Genomic DNA, 24973 nt, shown 5'->3' on the forward strand with positions numbered 1-24973 from the left:
AAAGTGTTTTATGTCTTATACCTAAATACTTTGTTCAAGTGCAGCTCTCTGTCCTGCTCTTAGAGAAGAAGCCACTTCAGTTTTGTCAATCTACTGAAGGGTCTTCATCAGAAAACAGGTCGACAATCAGTCAAAGTTATGGTGTACCATTAGAGCGGAATTATTCTGTGCTTATGCGTCCTGCCATTCAGCAATCTGCGAGACTGTTGCTGGATAATCAGTCTCGACTGCTCTCCTGCTAAGCTTCACACTTCTGCCGCGATACTCCATGTGACACTTTCATCATATTCTCATCACACCTTCCTCTATAGGAGTCCGTCACGAGCAAATAGACTTTTTTCTGTTACCATATAGGTAAAAGGTTGTTCTGAATCATTCTGCATGTTAAATGCACCTTTTATGCTAAATGAAAATGAAAGAGACTCATCTCACAATAGTTGTGTGTGTTTATATGCTGGAACTAAAATACAGGTAGAGTAGCGACCCACAGCATAGTGCTTGTACTGAATATAGAGCGGTTTATTGTGGCTTAGCTTTTCACGCTAATGTTCAAAATCACTTTTTTTATGGTTCAAACAAGTTTAAGTACATAAAACTATTTCTATAGTTTATCATAAATGTCTTGTTTTCCTTACTGCTTGGCTGGAACATTTTTCATTTTTTTGTTTTGATCTATTATTTCAGCTCATGTCATCTGTCCTGAAGTTTTAAAAACAGTTAAGCGAATGAGCTAACAAATAACTCATTGACCTTAACATGTACAACATGGTGTGTCACACAATCTGGCAGCTTTTAAGTAAAATAGTTATTTGATACTAATTAACTTATTAGCAACAAGATGCTTTTTATTACAATTAAGCATTCTTTTAATAAATTTAACAAATTTTCTATAAAAATACAAAATGTTTTGTTGTATCAGGTGTTTTATTATGCTCATATCTATCTTTATAGGTATAAATACAATGCAAAAACTTAAATTAAAACCTATAGAAGTTTTTTCTATTTTTATTAAATGCATCTAGTAAAGAGTTTAATGAAGGTAGAAAAATAATTTGTTAAAATCTGTTTCTTGAATCACACATTAAAGGGTTGATAAAAGTGATGGTTGGTTGTCCCGTGGTTTCCTGCAGATAATGTCTGTCTGTGATTTTTGCAAACTAAAATTTTTTCCAAAGTGCTAGATTTGCTTTTCTGAGTGGGGATAAGAGTGGTAGCCTTCTTTCAGCCAGCTGACCAGCAGTGTGCAGCCACTTATTTTGTGTCTGGAGAGCCGGTAAAAAAAAAATCTCTGTCAGCAAGGTCACCTTGAACTCTAGGAACGGTATTCTTTAAAAGCTTTGCTTTGAGTTTGTCAGACATTGGTGTTTCTTCTTCTTTGATTTTTTAAGTTTTTGTAACACAAGCTGCGTCAAGGGTTCAAGGGTCAGGAATTAAACTCCAGCTGCTGCAGGGATGAGCAGCCTCGTACACGGGGAACTCGTTTTACCGCTACAGTACGCGCCGCCCGGACCGGGCCTATTTCTGATCAGTGAGTGCATAGTAGAAGTAGCTTGTGGTATCCCTGACAGCACATGGCAGAAGCAGAACTTTATTTGTGCGCTGAAACAATGTGCGTTTCTTTTTCCGTGCTAGCCTCATTGTCTCCAGGAGTATTAGCGTGCTGTTCTGGGCTGTCTTATGTTTTCCAGTTGTCACCGTAACCCAACACAAGCAGCTTCTCTTACCTCAGCCCAGCTAACAAAAGCAGCAGACACAGTACCTCATCTTGGCCTGCAGCCTGCTAACTGGGCCGGCCTGAAACATGATATCGGGACACAGAAAATGCATACAAGGAGACCTCCATCTGTTGAGGGCTGCACTGCCGCCGTTGAGCCGGGTTATCGTTTCGGGCTCTTGTTGTGGCCCCGTGTGCGGGTTGCTCCTGTGTGTGTTTTTAAGGTCACAGCAGTTCTTGCAGTAGGTGTTTCAGAGCTCCAGTCTGTGTGTCATGGATTAGCATGTAGGATTGGAAGCCATCTGGCCATTTTGTCTTAGATAGAGGAGGGGGAGTAAGTGAGGGAGATGGATGAAGAGAGACAGTGTATCACACACTGACACATTGACACAGCTCCCTCTGTAATCTCCCTGCTTGATGTCTGTTGCTACTTACAGCAGGTTTACTTGCATGTGTGACTTTATGTGTTCCCTACTCCATAGATATCCATGTCGCCTCACCCAGACGTTCAACACAGGAATAGGACAAGAAATGTGTTGGGGCAGGGTTCCTATGTAATAGAGTTTGATCTCAGTACGGAAAAATAATTTCATTATTTTCTACCTCATTGTCTAAATTTTTTATGTTCTTCTTTTCTTCCTTGTGTCTTCACTTCTCCATAAGCTTCCTTCTGTCCTTCATCTCCTTCCTTTCTCCCCTTACATCTTCTGTTCCCTTCCTTCCTTCCTTCCTTCCTTCCTCTTTCTTTCTGTTTTTCTTTTCATGCATCAGTCCTTGTCCACCTTTCTTTCATTTCTTGTGTGCGTTTCCTCCCTGGTGTGTTTTCTCACTCTTTGTCCCTTTCGTCCTTGTGCATTTATTTTCTCTCCTTTCTTCCTTCCTTTCATTTTTACCTGAAAAATGTGTAGGATCCCCCTGGGGGGATTTCAGTTGAAGGTAAAACCTGATCCAACCATCAGGAGACATTTTTGACTTTTAAAGGAACAGATGATAAGTAAACTGAGGCTCAGAGGACTTCAGAAACAGTAATAAAAGACAAAATATGTTAAAAGTAATTCCTTTGGAGACGTTTTAAAAATGATGACTGAAAGATGAGCCTTTGAATAAATCTGTTTTTTTTTAACTCACTTTTTCTCGTCTTCTTATTCTGTCGTAAATGCATTTGGAGTCTAAAATCCCAGATACTATTTAAGATTTGACAAAAACCATAAGAGGCTTATACATCAAAGGTGTTTAAAATCCCACGTTTAGACAAACAAATAGATCAGTCATACTTATGTCCATGTAATTTAATTAGTTTAGGTAGAAAGAATCCATTTAGCCACACAATTGAGCTGAATATCATATTTCACCATTTCAGTTTTGCCTTCTTTGTACATTCAGGTGCAAATGCAGTTTGTAGCAATTGGCCGCATCTTTGTTTATTCACTTGTTGACACAAAAATGACTCTACAAGATCTGCAGGCTTTTCACGCCCGTCGTCTGATCCATTACAATGCCTGTTTTAAACCTTTCAACTCGACTATAAGCAGGTGGACCAGCTGGCGTGGCAGGAGGGAATCCACTCCCCTAACCGTCTCCAGCTGGCTCTCGAACAGGCCCCCGTCCCCACACTGTTCAAGAAAATACTGCATTTGCAGATGATGTAGCAAAATATTTCTGGTGCAAAACAGGAAAAACTTCATTTTTATGTCAAAGTTCAGGAAATACTTGTTTTTTTTTAACCTGAGTATTTCGTAATGCATGGAAGTCATTAACCCTTTTATGCATGGTGGTCACTACGGTGGACAGCTGTCTAAAAGCCTTTTTCTTGTGCTTTTTGTTGTTTTTTATGTCATAAATGTACACAGACCACTGAAGTAGACACTAATGCATCATAAAATACATGATCAACTACAGGCCATCAGATGCAAATGCAATAAATTATTTTTTGTTAAATCCAATATGGCCGACAGACAAAAAAGCCTGCCAACTGACCCGGTCCCTCCTTTTACTGTCGACAACTCTTGCAGATAAAAAAGATGTTGTGACATCAGGTAACCCCTAAAGAACAAAGCCACTGATGTATTTTTCAAATAACTTTGTATTTGGAGAAAATTACAATTGATTACCTAAAAAAAAATGTTTCCAAACTTTTTTCCTACCTGTTTTCATGCTTTAGAAAGAAGAAAATACTTTTTTTTTTTACTTTTAAGGAGCCAATGTGTAAAAGATTCTGTCAAAAAAGAAAGTAGAAAATTAACACCATTAGTGGCAAAAATAACAAATACTTAAAATGCCTTTCACCAATACAAAAATGCATTAATCATAACGACAGGAATCTATTTTATCTCAAAAAAGAGGCCACAACAAGCCAGTTCTAATTCAACGTTGTGTGCTGCACCGGGACCGCAGATGTTGCTCCGATCAGTCCACAGAGAGAGAGAAGGCTCTGATTAATTTATCATTGAGTTCATTCAAACTTTGCTTCTTGCATTGACTAAGCATATTAAAATGCAGCTAACGGAGGGAGAACCTAATTAGATTCTAGCAGTGCTGAAAAGTTAAATGACTTTGCTTTTGTCTTTTGTTTTTTCAGTCTCTATTTTTGCTCTGAGCAATAAGCTTGTGGACGGTGACAATGTTGCTGCGCATTAAACAGCACTGGTTTACTTTTTAGCCAGACTGACATACAACTTTTTGAGTTTTCCATTGAGAAAATCCCTGGTTTAAAACAATTCCCTGAATTCAAAAATTATAAAAATATATACATATCTATATATTTTTATAAAATTATTCTCAATACTTTGTGGTGATGGAGGAACTCACTCTTTTAAATAATCAGCAAAGCTTTGGTCAGATGTGTAAAAACTCTTAAAATACATTGAGCTTTTATTTCAGAAGCATATTGTCACACTGATTTCTCTTCTAGCCAAGTTTCAATTTGAGTTTATTTATTCATTGACAATGAAAATTAGGAAATGATTTTGAATTCCACATTTATTGGCACCGTTATTATTCCCTATAAGACATTGCAATCAGAAATGATTGATTTGATGCATGCAACATTTGTTCAGATTTGAAGGATTATGTATTGACACTGCCAATCATGCTCGTGTACACGTTGACGCCTTCCTTGACACGTCAAGCTAAAGATTGCTGGTTCGCTACAGCTGTACTGAAGGCGGAAAGATAACCTAATGCAACAGATGAGCTGTTTACTAGCCTGTACTGTGGGGAACGAGCTATAGCGCAGCAAAGAGCATGCACATACACAAACATGATTGACAGTGCTACCTCCTCTTGACTGTGATTAGCTGTTTCTGACTTAGTGGTTAATGTTCGTGAAAGAGTAAAATTTTGAACCCCAGACAATAACCAGCTTCAGTTTCTTTCCCTGATAGCTCGAAGTGTCAGAAGACAAAATCTTATCGATACCTTAAGAAGTGTAACTCATACATTTTTATTTATTTATTCCAGACGCTGTGAATGGTATTTGTTTCATCCATTTACAGAGTTCCTTCAAACATACATATATGTGAAATGAGAAAGCGTGTGTGTCTGCGTGTTTCAGAGCATAAATGCGCATTAGAGAGCACCATAGGAGCAAGTTCAGCTGAACTAAATATTAAATGACAGAGAAAGCTCTCACGCTTCCCAGCAGGAAGGTTTAGGAACGGATGATGGCTGGTAAAATGAGAGGCTGTGGGGATTAAGAAGGCCCTGAGTGCGGACTAACCTGTTTTTTTATTCTGCCTTGTTTTCAATATGGGGAACTTTACACCGTCGCCTGTCAACGGTGGTTTATTTAATAAAATCTGTGTCAACCAGGGGCGAATTTGTGAGTCAGCGTTATTGAATGTGTTTGATACTAGAAACAAATTAGCTACTGGCATGACATTAACGCTATGCTAGGCTCATTAGGCTGATGCTAATTAATTAGTAATGGATGAAATCAATGTGTTGAAGCTTAACATTCAATCAAAAGTGCAACACGTTTATATAATTAGGGTGAAATAAAATAAAAATTGTGGATAATCTTGATTAATTCTAGTAAACCTGTTTTAGTTTTGTGATTTTTAGAACCTCATTCTTCGGAAAAACTGGGATCAAATTTGTCATAGATTTATATAAATCACCCTAATGACAAGTCTGGTGTTAAAGTTAGCATAACTTTTCAAAAAATTCATTTATCAAAAGGTATAGATGGTGACTAAAACTGGATTGGAGATTTTTATGCACATTGTGCTCTGTGAGAATAGAATGATAAAAATATTTAGGGAAAAAAAAAGAGTCTTTCAGCTTCTACAACAGTGAAATAATCTTAGAAATGAAGCTGAGTCTGCGATCTATTGAACTTCTTCAGTATTTCTCTGTGAATGGACATTTAGAGTGCAACAGCAGCTATTGCTTTCATTTAGCTCTGCCTTTGATATTTTGTAATCATGCTCTAGTTGGCATGTTATTATTGGATTTAAGGCTTTTATGCCACCACGATTAAAAGATGTCTCTGGTTATCCCCTGAGGTGCACACAGCTCCTAAAAATGCTGGTTGGGAAATAAACGGCGCTTTCAAATTTAGCTTGCTTTGTTGGTTAGAATACAATGGTGTACTTATTAAACATTACCATGTAAGGAAGCCAAGAAATTAACAATGAAGTAATTGATCATTGTGTGTCGTTAGATTTTCGCATCAATAAGTTGATTTTCAAGCTTTTTCGTCAGCTAAATGTGTTTCTGGAGTGTTTTAATATCACAGGATATTGCTGTCATATTTAATGTTTATTATTAAATATGATCCTATAGCGCAAACTGAAATGAGGGTAAACAAAGCGTTCTGGTTCTCACAGGCCTCATATTACAATTAATTCTTTATTACTTAAACAGCTGTTTCATTCTAGTGTGAGCAACAGGCTGGAGTTGTAGTTGTGTGAGAAAACAAAGATTCCAGGAAAAAAGGGACGACATCCAGCAGATGGCCGGAGGCCAGGACACAAACCTTAGCTGGTTGCAAAAAGGGCGTAATGCCTGCATGCAGGGTGTTGCTCAACCAGTCCAACCACCATGCAGCAGCCTTTCAGTCAGTTTGTGAGCTGGCTTTGTAATGCTACTTTGGTCAACCAACATAAGCTCGAGGTTTTTTCTAAACCTGCAGAATAAATGGAGGATGTGTACCGCTCACAGCATTGCTAGATAACCTATGAGAGCTTGAATTCAGGTATATAAATTTAGTTATGTTTGAAACTAGCTTGCTGTTGCTAAGCTATAAGAAAAGAGAAAAAAAAAACGTAAACAGAGGCCCAGTTTTGAGTGGGACCAGAGTTTATGAGTCTGAGCCCAGAAAAATACGAGTATTCATCTGTCTTCACTCTCCTCTGCCACATTCTCACCCAAATAAGGTAGAGCGGCCCGGAGAGCTACTGTCTGCACTGAAAACAAACACCGAAACTGTCATTTATCAGCTGCTGTACTTGTATTTGACTGCAAGTACAACAGCTGAAAGTGCCTTGAAAAAACTATTTGTACCTCTTAAAAAGTTGAATAAGTTTAACTCTACTGAGTTTTATTGGTTTTTATGTGATACACTGATAGCAGGACACAGGGGTGAAGTGGAAATAACATAATGAGATTTTTTTTGTTTTTTCACCAACAAAAATACAAACAGCAAACAGCATCATGAAGACCATGGAACACACCAAAATATACCATCATAGAATAGAATAGAATAGAATAGAATAGAATAGAATAGAATAGAATAGAATGACAAATGTTCTTTTACGTCTATGAGGAAAATTTATTCTTCTACTCTTTGGGAGGTTCAAAAAATAGTTTGTCAAAGTAAGTTTATAGGTTAAAATGGCCTAGTTAAATCCCAGATCCAAATCCAAATGATTTAGAAAATGTCTTTTCCAGTCTTACTGAGTTTGAGAAAGATAAATAGGCAAAAATAATACTTGCAACTGCTATTGCTGCAGAAATAGCAGTTGCAAGGCAGGAGGGTTGAGCACAAATGCATGCCAAAGTTGTATTTCTGGAAAAAAAAAGTTGAAAACACTTTATAATTTTTCACAAAAAAATCAGAATGCATTAACATTTCTGTTTCCTCTATGACCAAAATGAGGAAACAGAAAAAAGTGTCTTTTCTAATATGTTGTAAAGAAAAAAGCAGCAGGAGACAAGTTATGAGTTTCCTAACATCTGCAGGATCATTTAAATGATGTTACAGATGTTATGTTGAACTTGGGACATTTATAAAAAAAAAAAATGATTAACATATTATTTACACTAAGCCTCCCTTGAAAATTTTCTTTTCCTTTCCAGCACCGTGAAAATACCTTTAGCTCATTCAGAGGTGATCACTTGATTCTGAGAATCACTGAATCGGCCGAGAGGGGAATGGATTCCACCATGTTTTCTGTCCAAATGCACATAAATGGATTTGGATCTGTGACCACACCACTGCACACTCAGACGTCTGTTTCCCCTCCACACCTTACAAACAGGACACAAAAGAAGGGACACTTATTTCATCAAAAAAATAAATAAATAAAGCTACACTTGAGATGGCCATGATAACCAAAGTGAAAACAAAACCAAACCAACCTGTGAAAAAGTAACATCCCCGCCGGCTCCATGTCAAATCACACATCAAATGTGATTAAAACCGCATGTTTTGGTTCAGATTTGTTGCCAGAGCAACTGACAACAACCCCACAAAAAAACAAAAAAAAAATTGTTGGCGACGTACAGACAGGAGGAACGTCCTCTCATAGATTAGCAGGTAGAGATGCTGATCAATCCCAGGTGAGGCTCGGCTCTCTGCTGCCTCACTGGAAAAATGCAAAATTTCAGCGATTTTGAAGGGAAAAATAATCAGAGCTGGTTAAGCTCAATGAAAAATAGGTACTTTATAGCGACATAAATTATTTTCTCATGATATATTATTTTTACATGATGACAGGTGAGGCTCTGACCGCAGAAAAACCTGTTTTCTGACTGAATCAAGAAATCACTGAAACAACATGTCTAAAAGCATAATCTCAAAAAACTTTCTTTATCTCCCCAAATATATGAAATCATCAACAACAACAACAAAAAAAAAAAAAAGAAATCTGTAAAGGAACAGATTCATCTGAACTCGTCATTTTAAATCAAGAGTATTTTAAGTGTTTAATGAGTTTAGATTTTGAAATTTAGAATTTTTGAGTCATTCTCAGATGTCATAATTGAGGAGAAAAATGTAAACATAACCTAACACCTGTTTTAAGGGTGCTGGTGATTTATTATGTGATCACTTTAAGGTTCTGGTGAGACATTCTGTTCGATTAAGAGATGTAAAAAAAGATTTTAGTATTTGTAGGTTAGAAATGTGAACAGCCTAAAAGATAACATGTTGAGAGAAAACAACTATATTTTGCACTTTTTTGTTATTTCCTACAGTTTTCATCTCTGTTTTATAAGTATGAACAGATGTGAATAAAAATAGCTTCTTGATTAACTGGTGGGTACATGTAAGCACAATGCAGTGATTGTGCTTTACTTCATAGGTTTTATTGCTATTAAAAAAGGCCTCGCTTTGTTTATTCTCAGTCTTAATCAAATAAAGTTGAAACAAAGTTCTGTAATCTTTTGTGGCTTGTTGATCGATTTTCCCTCTATAAAGCGAGTGTTGCTCGTATTTTGAAGTCTTTGCTGTTGGTGCTGCGACTCTGGGGCTTCAGCCTGACCTTGAGGAAGCAATCATGTGAGCAGCACGTTGACGTCTGTGTGTCATCGCCCCACACTGTGGTTTCGTTGTGCCTTTTTTTTTTTTTTGCTATTTAGTGTTGCTGAGTCTGTTTGTTAAAAGTGAGGGACTGCTGTCTGAAGAGTTGAACAAAAGTGGTCATAATGAGCTGTCCAGAGATCTTTAAGATTGGAAAAGATAACAATAGTCAGAGCTGCTGCAGTGGAGTTTCCCTTCATTTCTCTTTATCCTTTGGAAGTCCTCAAACTGTCCATCCCATCCAAGTAATCAGCATCCTTCAAAGACGCCCGGCTAAAGCCAAGGCAAACAGAGAGCGTGTCCTAATCAGGCACATGGAGAGCCGGGCTTATGGAGCCCTTCCCCCACTGCGGGACCATTACTGGACTGCCGGGGGTTCAAAATCGTATGTTTGCCATTCAAATAAGTATTAATGTTTAAGGGGCGCAGAAAATTCCTCTTGCCTCATGGATAATTTAATATTTTATGGGATAGAAATATGAAAATGTTCACAGTAAAATCTGAACTGAGCTGGTTTGTTTTGTGGTGGATTTTTACTTTCCATATTTTGTAGCTACTAACGCCTGTAAGGGTTTCAGATGGAGGCTACATCTGAAACATGACGAAATATGTTTGATAAATTAGCATTCTGTGGATTACAGTGCAATGTTCATAACTTTCCCCCAGTTTCAAGGAAAAGGCACGTATATCCTCCAGTGCACAATGCTCAGAGACGAGCTTATGTGTGATTTAGAAAGCGACTGTGCTTGTTTCAGGGACCAAGTTCTCAGTGACTGCCTTCCCTGCATGTCAGTCTGCACAGTAAATAGGTCAGTGTTTTATATGAGTGAAGAATCACTAATGTCTGAGCCTTCATGAATCTGCCTTTTTTAGCCGTCAGGCCCGCACACCAGCCAGCAGCTTCATGAGCCAGCTGTCAGGCATGTTATCACTAAAACGGACACGTGGCTTTCAGGGCTGCAGATTTCATTTACGTCTTTATTTGCTGTAGAGATCTGAAAACTGTTTCAACCTACATCCCAAAATCACCAAACGCAATAATAATATTGCTGAAGAATGTATTCCAGTTCTCAATATATAATGTTTTGTATTTTTGTAATGATTGTTGAGCATGCTAGCTAATGTTAGCATGGCAGCTAACATTAGGATCCCAACTTTCTAAAACTGAATCTATGTGCACACAACAACTGTTTTTCTGTTTTTTATGTGTTTCTACTCAGAATAAATCTTTAGAAAATATGTGTCAATTTTTTATTATTTTATCAATCATATTTTTTCTAATTATACCCATTGAAATGCATCTAAAATTAGTTTTTAAAAATCGTACCTTATTAAACTCTTGACTGTATAGATGTCACTTCTTATTTAATACTTACATGTTAATATTGGTTGATTAAAAAAAATTCTGTAGATTAATTTTACATGTGTTTTAAAACAGGGTATTTGTATTGTTACAATAAGCAAAAATATTACATATGAATAATTATTAATACTCCTAAATTTAATGGCACTAATGAAGACAATATTTTAAAAATGACATTTCAGTCTATTATTAGTCTATTATTAGTTTTTTTTTCTTTTTAGAAGAACAGAACAAATGCTTAAGAAAATGATCAGATATTCATGTTCACATGCATGTCAGGAGACGTACCTGTTTCCGATGTTACATTTTTGCTACTACTTATTGTCTTGACAAGAGTTTTATTTGTTGCTCAAAGCTGTTTTAGAGTGGATATTGTGAAATTTCTTTGTAGACAGCATAGCTTTGCTAGTTTTGTTGTTAGTTATATGCCCAACATCATACTGAAAAAATCTGTTTTAGGCTCAACTGGAGTTCACCGAATGGAGGAAGAAATGGTGTCGAAGTTTTGACGTCCTGACAGATGTCTGGAAATGTCGCATTAAGATTTTCACATTTCTTCTTTTAATGACCAAACACTTGACAAGGTTTTCCCCAGAAAACCTGCCGAGTCGGGTGGTTGGTAGTTCATTCACCCGACTCGGCAGGTTGCAAACATTTCAAAAAGACTAAAATAAGTAAGCAATGCTTAGCCTGGTGGTTTATCACTCTCTGGGTGAATCCCTGCTTGAGTTGTAGGTGCGCCAGACCTCTGAACAGTTTTGCTCAATTTAAGGTATTTGTCCTTGAATTCATTTGTGTAGTGATGAACTTTTCCTCACTAAGTTCCCCTTTAGACCACGTCAGTAAAGGACCTGGTTTAACACCTTTAGCAAACATTTTTCACGATGTGTTTTGCATCGTTAAACTTTAGTTTTAACATCGGTCATTAAATGGAAAAAATAATTACATGTTTTCTTACTTGACATATTGAAACATGGTTGCCATTTGCTTTGCTTGCTGCTTTTATTTTAAAGTTTTAACTTTAAAGTGAATTTCATAGTACACAACTCCTGCCTCGAAGTCGTAACCTGCTGCCTGAAAAAGGTGCTTTGTTTTTATGTCTCTGGGTCTGTAAAGATTTTTGCTTAAAAGAAGTGAAAACAAGCCTCACGTTTAGGACTTGTGTTTGTTTCCTTTTATTGTTGCACAGTACCTGTACTGAACTGTGACCCAGAAACCAAGCTGCATGCCAAACGATGATTTAAGTGTACCATTACGCCGCTAATAACTTGTGTCCAACATTTATTGCTCCGTTTTGCAGCTCAGCAGTTCACTGGCCGGCCTCCACAAATAATTTACAGCTGCCCTTTAATAACAGTTCTCCAAAATGAAAGTATCCTGATGCTGTTTTCACAATAATCTGTTCATTTTACTTTCTGAAGAGAAAAAAAAAAGTTCCTAAAAGCCGAGGAGAAAGACAATGTGCAATTGGGTTGTTATTTAAATTCTTTTGTTTGTTTTCTGCACAACAATAGTGATAAATATCAAATTAAATAAACATTCTTGTGGAATTGAAAGGAAAGTTTTTTTTGTGACTTGTTTAAGTTTCACTCATGTTTTTACCGCCTGTTGCAGATGTTTCACTCCATGCAGTGGCTCCTAGCATAATATTGCTGTTTTTGGAGACAAATCTGATTCAGTTGTAGCTTTTTGTTATGCTCCATCTTCCTACCTTTCCAATTCCGCCGTATCTGGAAATAAACTGAGTCTTTTGTGCCTTGTCAGATTTTTGTTGTCTTGAGCGATGGTTGCATAAAGTCCCTCTAGCCACTGTGAAACCAAATGTGTAATTTTTCAGAGACGGTGCACACTGTTGTAGACCAGGGGAGTGTGTCTTTGTTTGCTAATGTAGGTCTCCACTAAGGGGGCCGCCTGGATGTCCCGCTTTCTGGGACGGCTGTGCTGCATATCACATGATAGGCCTGGCCTCAGGGTGAAGCAGTGAAGCAGTGAAGGAGTGTAACATGGCGGAGGGATGGGTGGATGGAAGATGAGAATGATGGAAGAGTTTTTCTCGTGCCAGATTATCTTAGAGTCAAATCCTGGTTACTTTCACAGCTAAAAAGATTCACTGGACAGCGCACGCCACCACAGCTCGAGAAACCCCAGCATTTACAGAGCGTAGTGGCAAAATGTTGCCAATTTATGGAATTTTTGGGCTATTTTCACACACTGTCTCTATTTAGGGTTTCTAAGTTATATAAAGAGTGAAATTTAAATCATAAAAAACACTGTGTTGTTTGGATTTATTCTCTTATCCAAGCAGGGGATGTACAAACGTGTAAGAAATGAACTTTTTGACCTATTCACACAAACCTGTGAAACAAAATAACATCACACATTCCCCTGAACAAACCATAACTGGAAACATGGTGTTAACATATTGTTGGTGCTCAGCAATTAACAAACAGCCAGAAATCTTTACACCAATGATCTGGAACAAGATAAGTCACTTGTTCCTACTTGGAAACCATAACCCAAGTTTCTCTACTCAAAGGTAGGATTTTCACAGTCTTAATCACCTGGCTTAGAATCTGAAGTCAGAATTACAATTGGAAAATTACAGGTTCCTTACTGGTTTCCATTAACCTCACATGCTAAAAACTTCAGTCTGGAAATTGTGTCACATGCAGCCTGACTGTGTTTCACGTTCAAAATGAAAAAAACAACTGTAGGCTATTAAAACACATTGTTACTCTAAAATAATAAAATTCTATTCCAATTTTGAACTCTGAATCCCAAAGTAAAGCAGGTTTTCTCTTGTGTTTTCTCCTAAGTGAACCTTTGAATCCTGGTTCTTTAAAGTCTCTTTGTCCTCACTCAGATCTCGTTTCTCTCTGTTTTTCCTGCCAGGATCTTGTGAGTGCTACTAAAGATGTCTGATAGTGTCGATATTGAAGAGAAGCCACCAGCCCCCCCCTTGAGAATGAACAGTAATTCCCGAGACTCTTCATCAGTGAATCACGCATCTAAACCACTTCCAATGGCTCCTGAGGAAAAGAACAAGAAAGCTCGCCTGCGCTCCATCTTCCCCGGAGGAGACAAAAGTGATCATCGTTCTGCACCTTTTACTCTCCGTTTTATTGCTCATTCGTGTAATTAAAAAGAAACTAACATTAGAAATGCGCTATTGTTTATGCTTTTGCAGCGAACAAAAAGAAGGAAAAAGAACGTCCAGAGATATCCTTACCCTCAGACTTTGAACACACAATCCATGTCGGCTTCGATGCTGTTACAGGAGAATTTACAGTAAGTATTCATTTCACTATAAAAACAGGCCATTAAATAAGTATGACTGTTTCTGAAAAAAAAAAAACTTATTTGAATAGCTTAACTCTCTAAGCCTTATTATAGGTAATGCCCCAACAATAACACATATAAAACACAATGACTAGAGTTAAAAATATAAAGAAAAACCTTTCCTTGTATTAGTTTCTGTTTTGAAGTTGTCTGTGATAAAAGTCACATTTTGAAAGACAACCTGGGCATTGCAGGCAGAATCTTCTTTGCATTTGCATGCTGCACAGTTTGGAAGACAAAAATATTTGGAAATGTGCAAGCTTTCAAAAATAAGTGTTTGTGAACATATGAGGAGACGGAAAAAATCTGTTTTTAGTTAACAGAAATGTTGGTAAATGTAAGATGAAAAACTGTTAAATTACAGAAAATATTCTTATGCAAATTCAGTAAAAACAGAAAATGTCCTGGTAATATTCTGCCAGTACATTTTCAGTTTTTTATGGAATTTCCATCAAAAAATTTTCCGCAATTTAAGTTATTTATGGTAAAAATTTAATATGAAAAAATGTTAAATTGTGAAAAATATTTTGTTGGAACTTCTGTAAAAAAAAACTGGCTGAAAGTTACCAGGACATTTTCAGTTTTTATGCTGAATTTTTTGTTACTGTGTACATTTTTAATAGGGAACCAGACTTCATAAAAAAATGTTCTGCATATACATGTGCATAATGCAAATGAAGAGTGAAATTAACACTTTGAGTTAAATAATTCACCAGTGTGCATAAAAAATGAGACATTAGCAGTCTTACATAGTTAAGGTTTTACATTTTTATCTTCTTTTAGCTTGGTTTATTTCGCTTTAAATGTGAGCGGCGTGTCTGAGAAGTTGAAATCTAATTTTCAGTCCCCTATAAAAGCAACCTTTGCACTGAGGATAACGTGTTCTGCTCTATTTGACTTTCAAATGTTTGGGTAATGCCATCAGTGACATCAGTGACAACTAGTTCCTTGTTCATATGGAAAGCTATGTGCTGGTGGCAAACAGAGCCCTATTTTAGCTGTTTTAAACCAAACACTCGCTTAAGCTCGTTTCATGCTTTTCCAAGAGAACAGAGTGAAATACTGTTGAGTTGTCCCTGGATCGCTATCCAAGTATCATTTTTCCTGAGCACCTTCTGACACCAGTTATGTAGCAGTGGCTATTTTCAACAGAGATTAAGCTTCAAGTGTAAAAATGTGCAGAGAGTGGTAAATGACATTAACCCGCACTAAAAGACTGTCCATCCGAGTGGATTAAAACACATAAGAAGACACAATTCCAAAAATATATAAAAGGGACCCGGAGTGCTAAATGTTGAGTTTCATTCAACGCTTCAACATTTACAGTTTCAAATAAGAAATATCTTTTAATTAAGAAGTTTACTCAGACTAAAGTTTATTAAAATTGTGGATATATTTTAAGGCAAATCTCAAACAACTTCCATGTAAAAAAAAAAAAACCTTCAGGATAATGCACAGATATCTGGAGCAAATGAGGCAATACCTCCGATACTCATGGGGGCAGTGTAGCTAATGTGTAGCTCCGTGTAGCTCATGTGTAGCTCAGTGTAGCTAATGTGTAGCTCCGTGTAGCTCATGTGTAGCTCAGTGTAGCTCAGTTTAGCTCATGTGTAGCTCAGTGTAGCTAATGTGTAGCTCATGTGTAGCTCATGTGTAGCTCAGTGTAGCTCATGTGTAGCTCATGTGTAGCTCAGTGTAGCTCAGTGTAGCTAATGTGTAGCTCCGTGTAGCTCATGTGTAGCTCATGTGTAGCTCCGTGTAGCTCATGTGTAGCTCAGTGTAGCTCATGTGTAGCTCAGTGTAGCTCATGTGTAGCTCCGTGTAGCTCAGTGTAGCTCATGTGTAGCTCATGTGTAGCTCATGTGTAGCACAGTGTAGCTCATGTGTAGCTCAGTGTAGCTCATGTGTAGCTCAGTGTAGCTCAGTGTAGCTCATGTGTAGCTCAGTGTAGCTCATGTGTAGCTCCGTGTAGCTCAGTGTAGCTCATGTAGCTCAGTGTAGCTCATGTGTAGCTCCGTGTAGCTCAGTGTAGCTCATGTGTAGCTCATATGTAGCACAGTGTAGCTCATGTGTAGCTCAGTGTAGCTCACGTGTAGCTCAGGTGTAGCTCATGTGTAGCTCAGTGTAGCTAATGTGTAGCTCATGTGTAGCTCATGTGTAGCTCCGTGTAGCTCATGTGTAGCTCCGTGTAGCTCATGTGTAGCAGTGTAGCTCATGTGTAGCTCATGTGTAGCTCAGTGTAGCTCAGTGTAGCTCATGTGTAGCTCATGTGTAGCTCCGTGTAGCTCATGTGTAGCTCAGTGTAGCTCATGTGTAGCTCATGTGTAGCTCAGTGTAGCTCATGTGTAGCACAGTGTAGCTCATGTGTGATCAATGAAAGCAACAAAGATGATAAAAATGGCTGAACTTCACTTTGTTACACTGTATTCAAAGCAGGGCTCTCAAACTCCAGTCCTTGAGGGCCATTGTGCTGCAGTTTTTAGATGTGCCACAGGTACAGAACGCTGGAATAAAATGGATTAATTACCTCCTCCTTGTGTAGCTCAGTTCTCCAGGGCCTTAATGACCTAATTATTCCATTCAGGTGTGGTGCAGCAGAGGCAGATCTAAAAGTTGCAGGACACCGGCCCTCGAGGACTGGATGTTGACACCCCTAATTCAAAGAATTGCCTCTGCTTCTTTGCATGTTTTTCAGAAATGTACGTGATTAAGATTTTCTTTAAAGTTTCCATGTTTGCTATTTTCCTCTGAAACTCAGAACTGCCCTTCATTGGCAGCTATGCAAATGTAAAAAACTTGCAGTGATGCCTGAGAATGTTGGTAGACTTATTTTCTTGGGTGAAGAAAGCATAAATAAGCTTTAATAGGCAACTTTGGGTTATGGTGAGACTTTTTGGACCTAAAAGGTCTAGGAATAATATTTTTAAGGGACCTGAAGAAAAGTGGGAGAAAGGTCGCACTCACTGCAACACCTTGACTTATATTCCTCTGTCAACACGTGTCCTCTTCAGGGAATCCCAGAGCAGTGGGCACGGCTCCTGCAGACCTCAAACATCACCAAACTGGAGCAGAAGAAGAATCCACAAGCTGTGATCGACGTGCTGAAGTTCTACGACTCCAAAGAGACCGTCAACAACCAGAAATACATGAGCTTCACCTCGGGAGGTAATAAAACACCAGCAGCCAACACTGCAGAAAAGTATTTCAGATTAAAATCATACAGAATGTAAAATATATGTATATATTTTTTATTTTAGACAAGACAGCGCATGGATACATTGCAGCAAACACTCTGGTGAGTTTTTGTGTCCCTAACTCTACTTTGGTTGGTGTTGGGTTTTCTTACTCAATAATATGTAAGATTTCAAACTGGTGAATGCAGAATAAAAAAAAGAGAAAATATCTTATTGTAAATGAAACTTTAACAGGTAAGTTCCAAAAAATTATTTTATATGTAATTTCTCACTTTTCTTTCATTGACATTTTCTTGGGAATTTCTGCAAAACACACCTTAAATGAATCCTCCAGATTTCTGTTGTTTCCCTCTAGAGGCTTTCTTCCTTGAATATACGGCACAATTCTCTTCATTTTCCACTCATACAAAACAGTTTTGCACCTACGGCAGAAAAATAAGTGACTGCAGAGAGAGGTGTGCTGCCTATTGCTTTTTTATTTTTTCTCCCCGATCCACTCCCAAATTCAAAACGAACATAGACAAAAGCTTCATGGAGGCTCAGCTGCATGTAGAGAGATTCCCGCTGTGTTGACCTCAGTTATCTATGCTTTGAATAGCCCAGCCTGCATTCACTGGGCGAGGAAGAAGAGGAGAAAGAAGAAGAGTGTATGGCCCAGGGGAAAATCCACTGGTATCTCTTCATGCAAGGCCAGTGAAGGGTAAAAGGGTGTGGCGGTCAGTCAGGGAGCAAAGCTTTCAAATGCATTTCAGTGTTCGGCAGCATCGAGAGGTGACTCAGCTATTGGCTTCATTGCCACTGAAATCCTGAGCTAATGTAAAGAAAATGATAACCAAAGACAGACAGCAGGCCCTCATCACACTGCTGATAACCAAACTGATGTGCATTTTGCATTAACAGACCAACTAATGCAGCGTTTTGCCTTGTATCAACTCTCCAGAGACTGCAGAACTGCTTGGTGTCTGTTCATGCTCTCTGTCAGTTGCTGTCAGATATTAGCTTCAGTCAAGTTTGGTTTTCACTACTTTTAATAAAAAAGCTAAAAAAATAAAAAATAGATAAATGGAGGTGCTGCCAGTTTTAATGTCTCATTTTAGAGACGATCTATGAAAAACTCCTGCTTTCTTATATTCTCACATGGTCTTCATTTGACCCACATGAAGTAGAGTCCAAAGGTTTGAATATGCTGTAATTCCAGTGTAAGGCGGTTCTACCACAAACCCACAAAATTATGAAAAGTGAGAACCTGGATACGAGGCACATGTTGGGTTATATGATTATGTACTCTGTAAAAATGTTTAAAAATATTAAAACATACTTTAGCTATGTTTGAAATACAAGGAGGTAAGTGGGAAAACATCCACTATACCTGTTTTAAACTGCTAAACAGAAATAAAAAAAATCTCTGATGCCTCCACAATATCAAACAACTGGACTTCTTTTTGAAAGTTAATTCAGATGAATCATTCAGTCAAGAAGGAAAACTAAACTATGGTAGAAATCAGATCCAGTGAGGACGATCAGCGTTGATGCAAAATGAAACGTCTTCGTTGAGCAGTAAAATGCAGACGGCAGGATAAGTGTTATGACCATCTAGAAACAGTAATTGAGATGTAATTTACTTCTGCATACCTTCAATTGATTGTTATTGGCAGTTTCCGGAACAAATGATGACGTAACATTTTTGCACCTGCATCTGCTGACGCATCTCGAAGTGGAGAGGGGAATGTTGTTTTGAACAGGAAGCATATTTAATTCCCGCCACGTCCTCCCCTCATGTTGTGTTAGGGGGATGATGAAGCCCTCTCTACTCCCCACCCCACCTCCTCCTCTATACTATACACCTAGTCTCACTCTCTGTATGGGTTTGTTTTAAGTAAATCCTCCCATTTTCAACCTTCACATTCAGAACCGACTGCTGTCTTCTGGGCCTCCTGTCAGCCTTAGAACCTGCAGCGCATTATTTGACAAGGTAACTCCTTACTCCATATTACTTTCCACATGATGTACCTCTACATTGGCTGTGAAGCTAAATTCAACTATTTGATGGCCTAATATTGACGGAGCCGTCCGGCTGTTTTTGCAGTACAAATATTCAATTTCAGAGGCACTTGTATTGATATTTCATGGGGGTTTGATTGGCTCTATTAGCTTTTGATGTCTTGAACAGATTCATTTTCTTCTGAAACATCACACAGAGAATCTTTTTTTTTTTGTGGTTTTCTTTGACTTGCCATCTCTGAAATGGCAGGACAGTCGCATATTCCACAGAGGACTGTAATGGCTGTCAATCTGCATGTATGAGCTCATATTTGAACAATTTAATCCACATTGCCAATAATCTGCCTGTAACCTCATCACCATTTTAGACATTACTGCATGGCTCCCAATGAAAAAGGAGCACGCACACACACACATGCACCGAGCACTCCTCTCTGCACTGCAGTCTTGGCCCAGTCTTCCTCGAAGCGAGTCAGAGGCCCAGTCTGTCTCAATGAAGGACTGGGACTTTGCTTTTAATCACCAGAACTAAGCTGCACCACTTTCATTAATGCATGACGAGAGCGGATGAAGTGTTTCCATTCCATAAGAGGAAGATGATCCAAGGCAAATAATGTTCTTGGATGGAAGGGGAAGAAGAAGAAGAAAAAGAAAATGGCAGCGCATATTAAATATGCCTGATTAATCAGACTAAATAAAAGGAATCAACAGGGTGTCGGCGGCTCATCTAGATGCTGCCCGCCACCGGGTTGAAGTATGTCAGAGCTCAGCGCTGTTAAAGATGCAACGCCTTGCTACTTAAACATTCATCCCCATCCCTGGTTCATGGCACACCTTACTAGAGCCCACAGAGAAATGTACTGAATGCAACCTCACTTTCCCTTTTAGTTCTTCAATCATAAATGCTTTTCGTGCCATAAACATGACTTTTCCCTGACTTCACCTCAAACATGTTTTGATCTCAACGATCACTTTTTTTATTTTATTTTGTTTTTGAATACTTTTGTTGAATGATAATTAGAGATGCACCAATCTAAAATTTGTGGCCGATTTCTGACATCTGTTTAAAACAACAACATTTAAAAGAGTTTCTCTTGCTTCCCTGTCTTTAGCAGCCTTTCAATATTTATCTATGAAAAAGAAACAAGGTCATAACATTTATGGGAGATTGTGAAGGCAAAATGATTTCAGAGTTTAAATTTGAAACTATATTAGAGATTAGTGAGGTTATTATGGGCAGCATTACAAAAAGAGTGATCTCTAAATGTGTCTTTCAGAGGAATCTTTCTCAAACTGCGTTACCAGTGGAACCTACTGGCGGCACTGGAGCTGCCAATGAGACGAGTTCTCAAGACAAAATAATTCCCACTTGTGAACAGTGAATCAAAACCAAGCGTGACGACGTGTGCACTGCCTCATTTAGCACATGTTCAATGTTGGAATGATGACAAACCAACTACTATTAGCGGCTACATTTGCATTAAAAAGTAATAATAAAAGATCATAAACCTTGAAACTCTACAGCTACAATTAAACTAAATGAGGTTGTGTAGAACCAGCTATTGATTTGGTGCAGTCTAAATTGCCAAAATGAAAATGCTGATAAAGAGTTTCCTTTTTTATTTGGGTATCAGGAAGTTTTATATGATAGAAAACCATATTGGATGACGAGGTTGTGATTGACGAGACGCTCCCTAATTGTAGCATTTCAAATTCAACTCTGTCTATTTTTCCAACATGAATTTGGACATTTTAACTTGAGTTAAAATAGAACACATATTTAAAGAACAGTCTTAATCCGATGATTTGGTGCCAATTGATGACACCTAGTGTCTTAATGTAGATACATGGAAAGCTTGGTATTAGTCAAGGAGAACCACTACTGCGGGGAGGGTGCAGGAAAAAAACCATAATCTCTCTTTCAACATGAGTTTTAGACATGTTATAATGCTCAGTTATAAGATATGTCTTCCTTTTAAACCCCAGACTTATAACATAGATAGCTAATTTAATAGTGTGTGCTCACTATTAGGAAAAAAATTGGAATTTTGAATTTGAAAATTGGTTTTTACTGGTCACTAGTCAATATCTCAGTGCATCTCTAATGATAATTTAAGTTAAATCATTAAATTATTTAATGTGGTTCCCACAAGCAGCCATTTTTAGCATTTCACTCTAGAAAAACAGATCTTGAACGTGTAACCTGGCTGGTTTGGGGAACGCAGGCTGTTTATTCCTGGTGGTGACAAATCAAAACAGTGTTACATTTGGGGAGCATGTGAGGATCTCCACAAATCGCATTAATTGAATGCTACATTCACCTCTTCCGACTTGAATCTCTTCCCATCCAGGGTGCCAAAACGTCAACAACAGAACCCCCGATTGCTCCACCCGTTTCAGAAGAGGAGGACGAGGAGGAAGAAGAAGAGGAGGAGGAAGATGAAGACGAGGACGACGATGACGAGCTGCCCCCGGTCATCGCCCCTCGACCTGAGCACACCAAATCTGTAAGTTCAGGAGCCAGCGGTTCGTCAGATCACTCGGCTGCTGTCGTCACTGTACGTCCTGGTTCTTGGTGATGCAGATCTACACGCGCTCCGTCATGGACCCACCAAAGCCTCCCGCCCCGGTCAAAGAAGAGTCAACTCCACCAGAGTCGCAGGTTCAGCCTGACAACACCTCCAACACGATGTACCGCCACACCGACCGGCAGAGGAAGAAGTCCAAGATGACAGATGAGGAGATCCTGGAAAGACTCAGTACGTCTTTAAACATCTTCAACATAACGGATTATTACTCCTTACATAGACAAATCTGAAAGAAATAAGTATGTTTTTTTTTACTATATATAAAACTTTGGCAATTCTAATTATAGAGTGTGATTGAGGGTATTCATACAAAAAAATGAAATATGGAATTAACCCTTCCAGACCCAACGGATCGGCGACGATCCAGACAAATTTGTGGTTGCGTAATTCCGCCACATGTTGCGCTATCTGAAAAATTCCAATGGTTTCTGAAAGGGGAGACGATTCGCTTTCCAGCCAATATCGGGTTATTACGGTAATTTCACTCCCGCCGTGGAAGAGAGTGAAATTCATCTGAGGGACGGTCTTTAGAAAAGCAGTAAATTGTGAAAATCACTTGCTAGATGTTGAGAGTTTGTTTTTATGGATAAATTTACTCGCATTTCTAAAGAAATGCATCCAATTAAAATAAGCAAAAATAGTAGATTTGAAACTATCAAAGGATTGAAATCTTCACAAGTATAAACACTGCCTCATATATACACATGCACTCTTACCAATATTTGGATAAATTTCCCTTTGCTACCAAAAAGCTTTCAGTTTATGTTTCCTGCTGGATGTTTGACATTTGTTCTTACCAGGATTGATGGAGCTCATTTAGGTTGGTCTGGTCCGGCCTTTTTTAATCATAGTTTATACATTTTTAATAGGATTGCATTTGGCACAGCAGTGTACAAGTTTCAACCGTTCAGCTGTTGATGTAAGGCAAAGCTCTGTTTGTGCAATTCACCAGTACCACTCATAGCTCAAAGCAGAGGCCAAATTTTGGTGTCTTTGTTTGTTTGTGTCAACTTGGTTTACTGGTTTTCCTGCTGGTTCCAGTATACATTAGCCTTGGCCTTAGTGGTTCCTGGATTCTTTGTAAATATTCTGACCAATTTCCTTCCATCACAGATGAACAGCTTGTGTCAGGTGTTTGAAACATGGACACAATGAAGTGTTTCTAAAGGATAATGATCCCAAAATACATAAAACCTGGTTTTGTAATGGGTGAGCAGGCTAACATTAAGCTTTTGGGAATGGCCCTCAGTTCAACTCTATTAAATATTTGTGAACTGTTCTTAAAAGCCAGGCCCTTACCAGAAAACCATTCAATTTAAATGAGCTCTAGGAATGTACCCACTGCCAAGAAACGTGGTCAAATATCCTGCCACAAACTTGTTGGTGACAAAGACTTTTATTCAAATGTAATGAGTCATTTTGTTAGATTTGTTCTTGTTTGTTCACTTAGACTTTTTTGCCCTGATAGTATCCGTGTCAGTTTGTATTTTATTTGTGATCTTCTTTAGTCAATGTATACAATATGCAGGTTACTCGACTGGAGGTAGAGTAGTTAGTTGTCTTGTAATCCGAAGGTTGTTGGTTCGATTCCAGCTTCCCCCAATTTCCCTAACAATGAAAGAACTGTTGTATGAATGTTTCTGCGTTCTTAAGTTTGACTGGCTGAACGTGGCTGCAATAAAAAGCTCTTTTAAGTGCTTTGCATTATGAGAAAAGGAAAATAATTTCTGTGTATTAATGTATTTAATTAGTCTGCTGCCTGCCTGTGATATAACTTCAGCTTGAATCACCAGGAATCCATTGTGGGGATCAAAACAGGAATATGCAGCCGGGATGCTGATTATGTCTCTGTTCTCTCCGACTCAGGGAGTATCGTCAGCGTGGGGGATCCCAAAAAGAAATACACACGCTTTGAGAAAATAGGACAAGGGTAAGTCTCTTCATGGCGAACAAACAAAATGAGTCTTTTTTTTTTTTTTTTTTTTTTAAAGCATCAGTCTCTGCAAGAGAACCAAGAGCGGCTTAGGATAACCGTGAGAAAAGTGAGTGGACAGGAAATGAAAACTGAATCCCAAAATTGTGGAAACGCAGATTAGCTCCACCAGCTAGCTGCCTGTCTCCTCTTCTCTCAGCCTTTTTTTTGTTCACGACTCCTCTGTACAGATTAAGAAAAAAACATGCACTGGTTGTAATCTTCACACCATGCTCAACATTTCCATATTTGATCAAGTGGAGAGCTGAAGATTGGGTAGTTGTCTGTTTACTCTCTGCTCTCTTATCTTGGATTTATTACCTCCAGAAACTACTTTATAATTCATAGCCTGTGACGGAGGAGAAAGAGGAAGAATCAGCAGCAGGAATTCAGAAGAAGGCTTTTAACTGGGAGTTAAATACAGACCTAACTTCATTCATGCCCCTTGAAATTTTATGTTTTACAAACACAACCTTCAACATATCCTATTGGAATAAAATTTTTTGGACAGAACAGTTCATAACTGAGAGACTTGAGGAAAGAATATGTGGTTTAATTTCTAAGATGCATCTGTATTACGTCCTTTTAACTCTGATACCAGGCAATAAAATTAAGTAAACAAATTGCTTTCAGTCTCTTAAGAAGCTCTGGAAATCATCCAACTTAAAGCAGAAAAAAAACAGAAGTCTTTTTTGTTGTTTTTGCTCCCGAAAGTCAAAGCTAGAAATCATCATGTACTCGGATCTGAACTGTAAATAAGGTTCAGCGGTAAATCAGGCCACAGGAAACAGGATCTGGTACACACTTTGGTTTCCAGTGCATTAACTTTTTGCACTGGAAAAATGCAATTAAGTGAAGATTAATAGAAAATCGAAGCTCATCCAAAATAGTAAACGCTTAAATCAGTGTGCTGGCTCCCTTTTTCATAAAGGGTAGGAATTAAAATTTTGTTGACGGTCTTCAGAGTTTAAATGAAAACTTGAAATGTTTCAAGTTTTCAATCAGTACTGAGATAAAATAAAGAGCGATCCTAGAAGAAAAGCGGCGAGTGCCTCCAG

At 38.2% G+C, this 24973-nt stretch overlaps 2 protein-coding genes across 3 annotated transcripts in view; one reads left to right on the forward strand and one right to left on the reverse strand.

The window, feature by feature from the left end:
* The window catches only part of mepcea (methylphosphate capping enzyme a), a 34424-nt gene extending 26061 nt beyond the window's left edge, over positions 1-8363 (reverse strand). Inside the window, exons 1-2 of the mRNA XM_055043379.1 lie at positions 8297-8363; positions 8029-8185 (exon numbers count right to left, since the gene is read on the reverse strand). The gene's annotated coding sequence lies outside the window, so the exon portion shown is untranslated. The remainder of the gene's footprint in view (positions 1-8028; positions 8186-8296) is intronic.
* Positions 1-24973, forward strand: part of LOC129368424 (serine/threonine-protein kinase PAK 3) — a 35324-nt gene that overhangs the window by 2914 nt on the left and 7437 nt on the right. The window contains exons 2-9 of one of the 2 annotated variants that reach the window (XM_055043380.1): positions 13714-13907; positions 14009-14109; positions 17172-17325; positions 17418-17455; positions 19264-19326; positions 21707-21862; positions 21940-22114; positions 23810-23873. In XM_055043380.1, the coding sequence (XP_054899355.1) occupies positions 13736-13907; positions 14009-14109; positions 17172-17325; positions 17418-17455; positions 19264-19326; positions 21707-21862; positions 21940-22114; positions 23810-23873 (923 nt within the window). In that variant the 5' untranslated portion in view covers positions 13714-13735. The remainder of the gene's footprint in view (positions 1-13713; positions 13908-14008; positions 14110-17171; positions 17326-17417; positions 17456-19263; positions 19327-21706; positions 21863-21939; positions 22115-23809; positions 23874-24973) is intronic. The other variant, XM_055043381.1, reaches the window with a different exon arrangement.

Source organism: Poeciliopsis prolifica, unplaced genomic scaffold (assembly GCF_027474105.1).
Source record: "Poeciliopsis prolifica strain line A6 unplaced genomic scaffold, Auburn_PproV2 SCAFFOLD019, whole genome shotgun sequence".
NCBI lineage: Eukaryota > Metazoa > Chordata > Actinopteri > Cyprinodontiformes > Poeciliidae > Poeciliopsis > Poeciliopsis prolifica.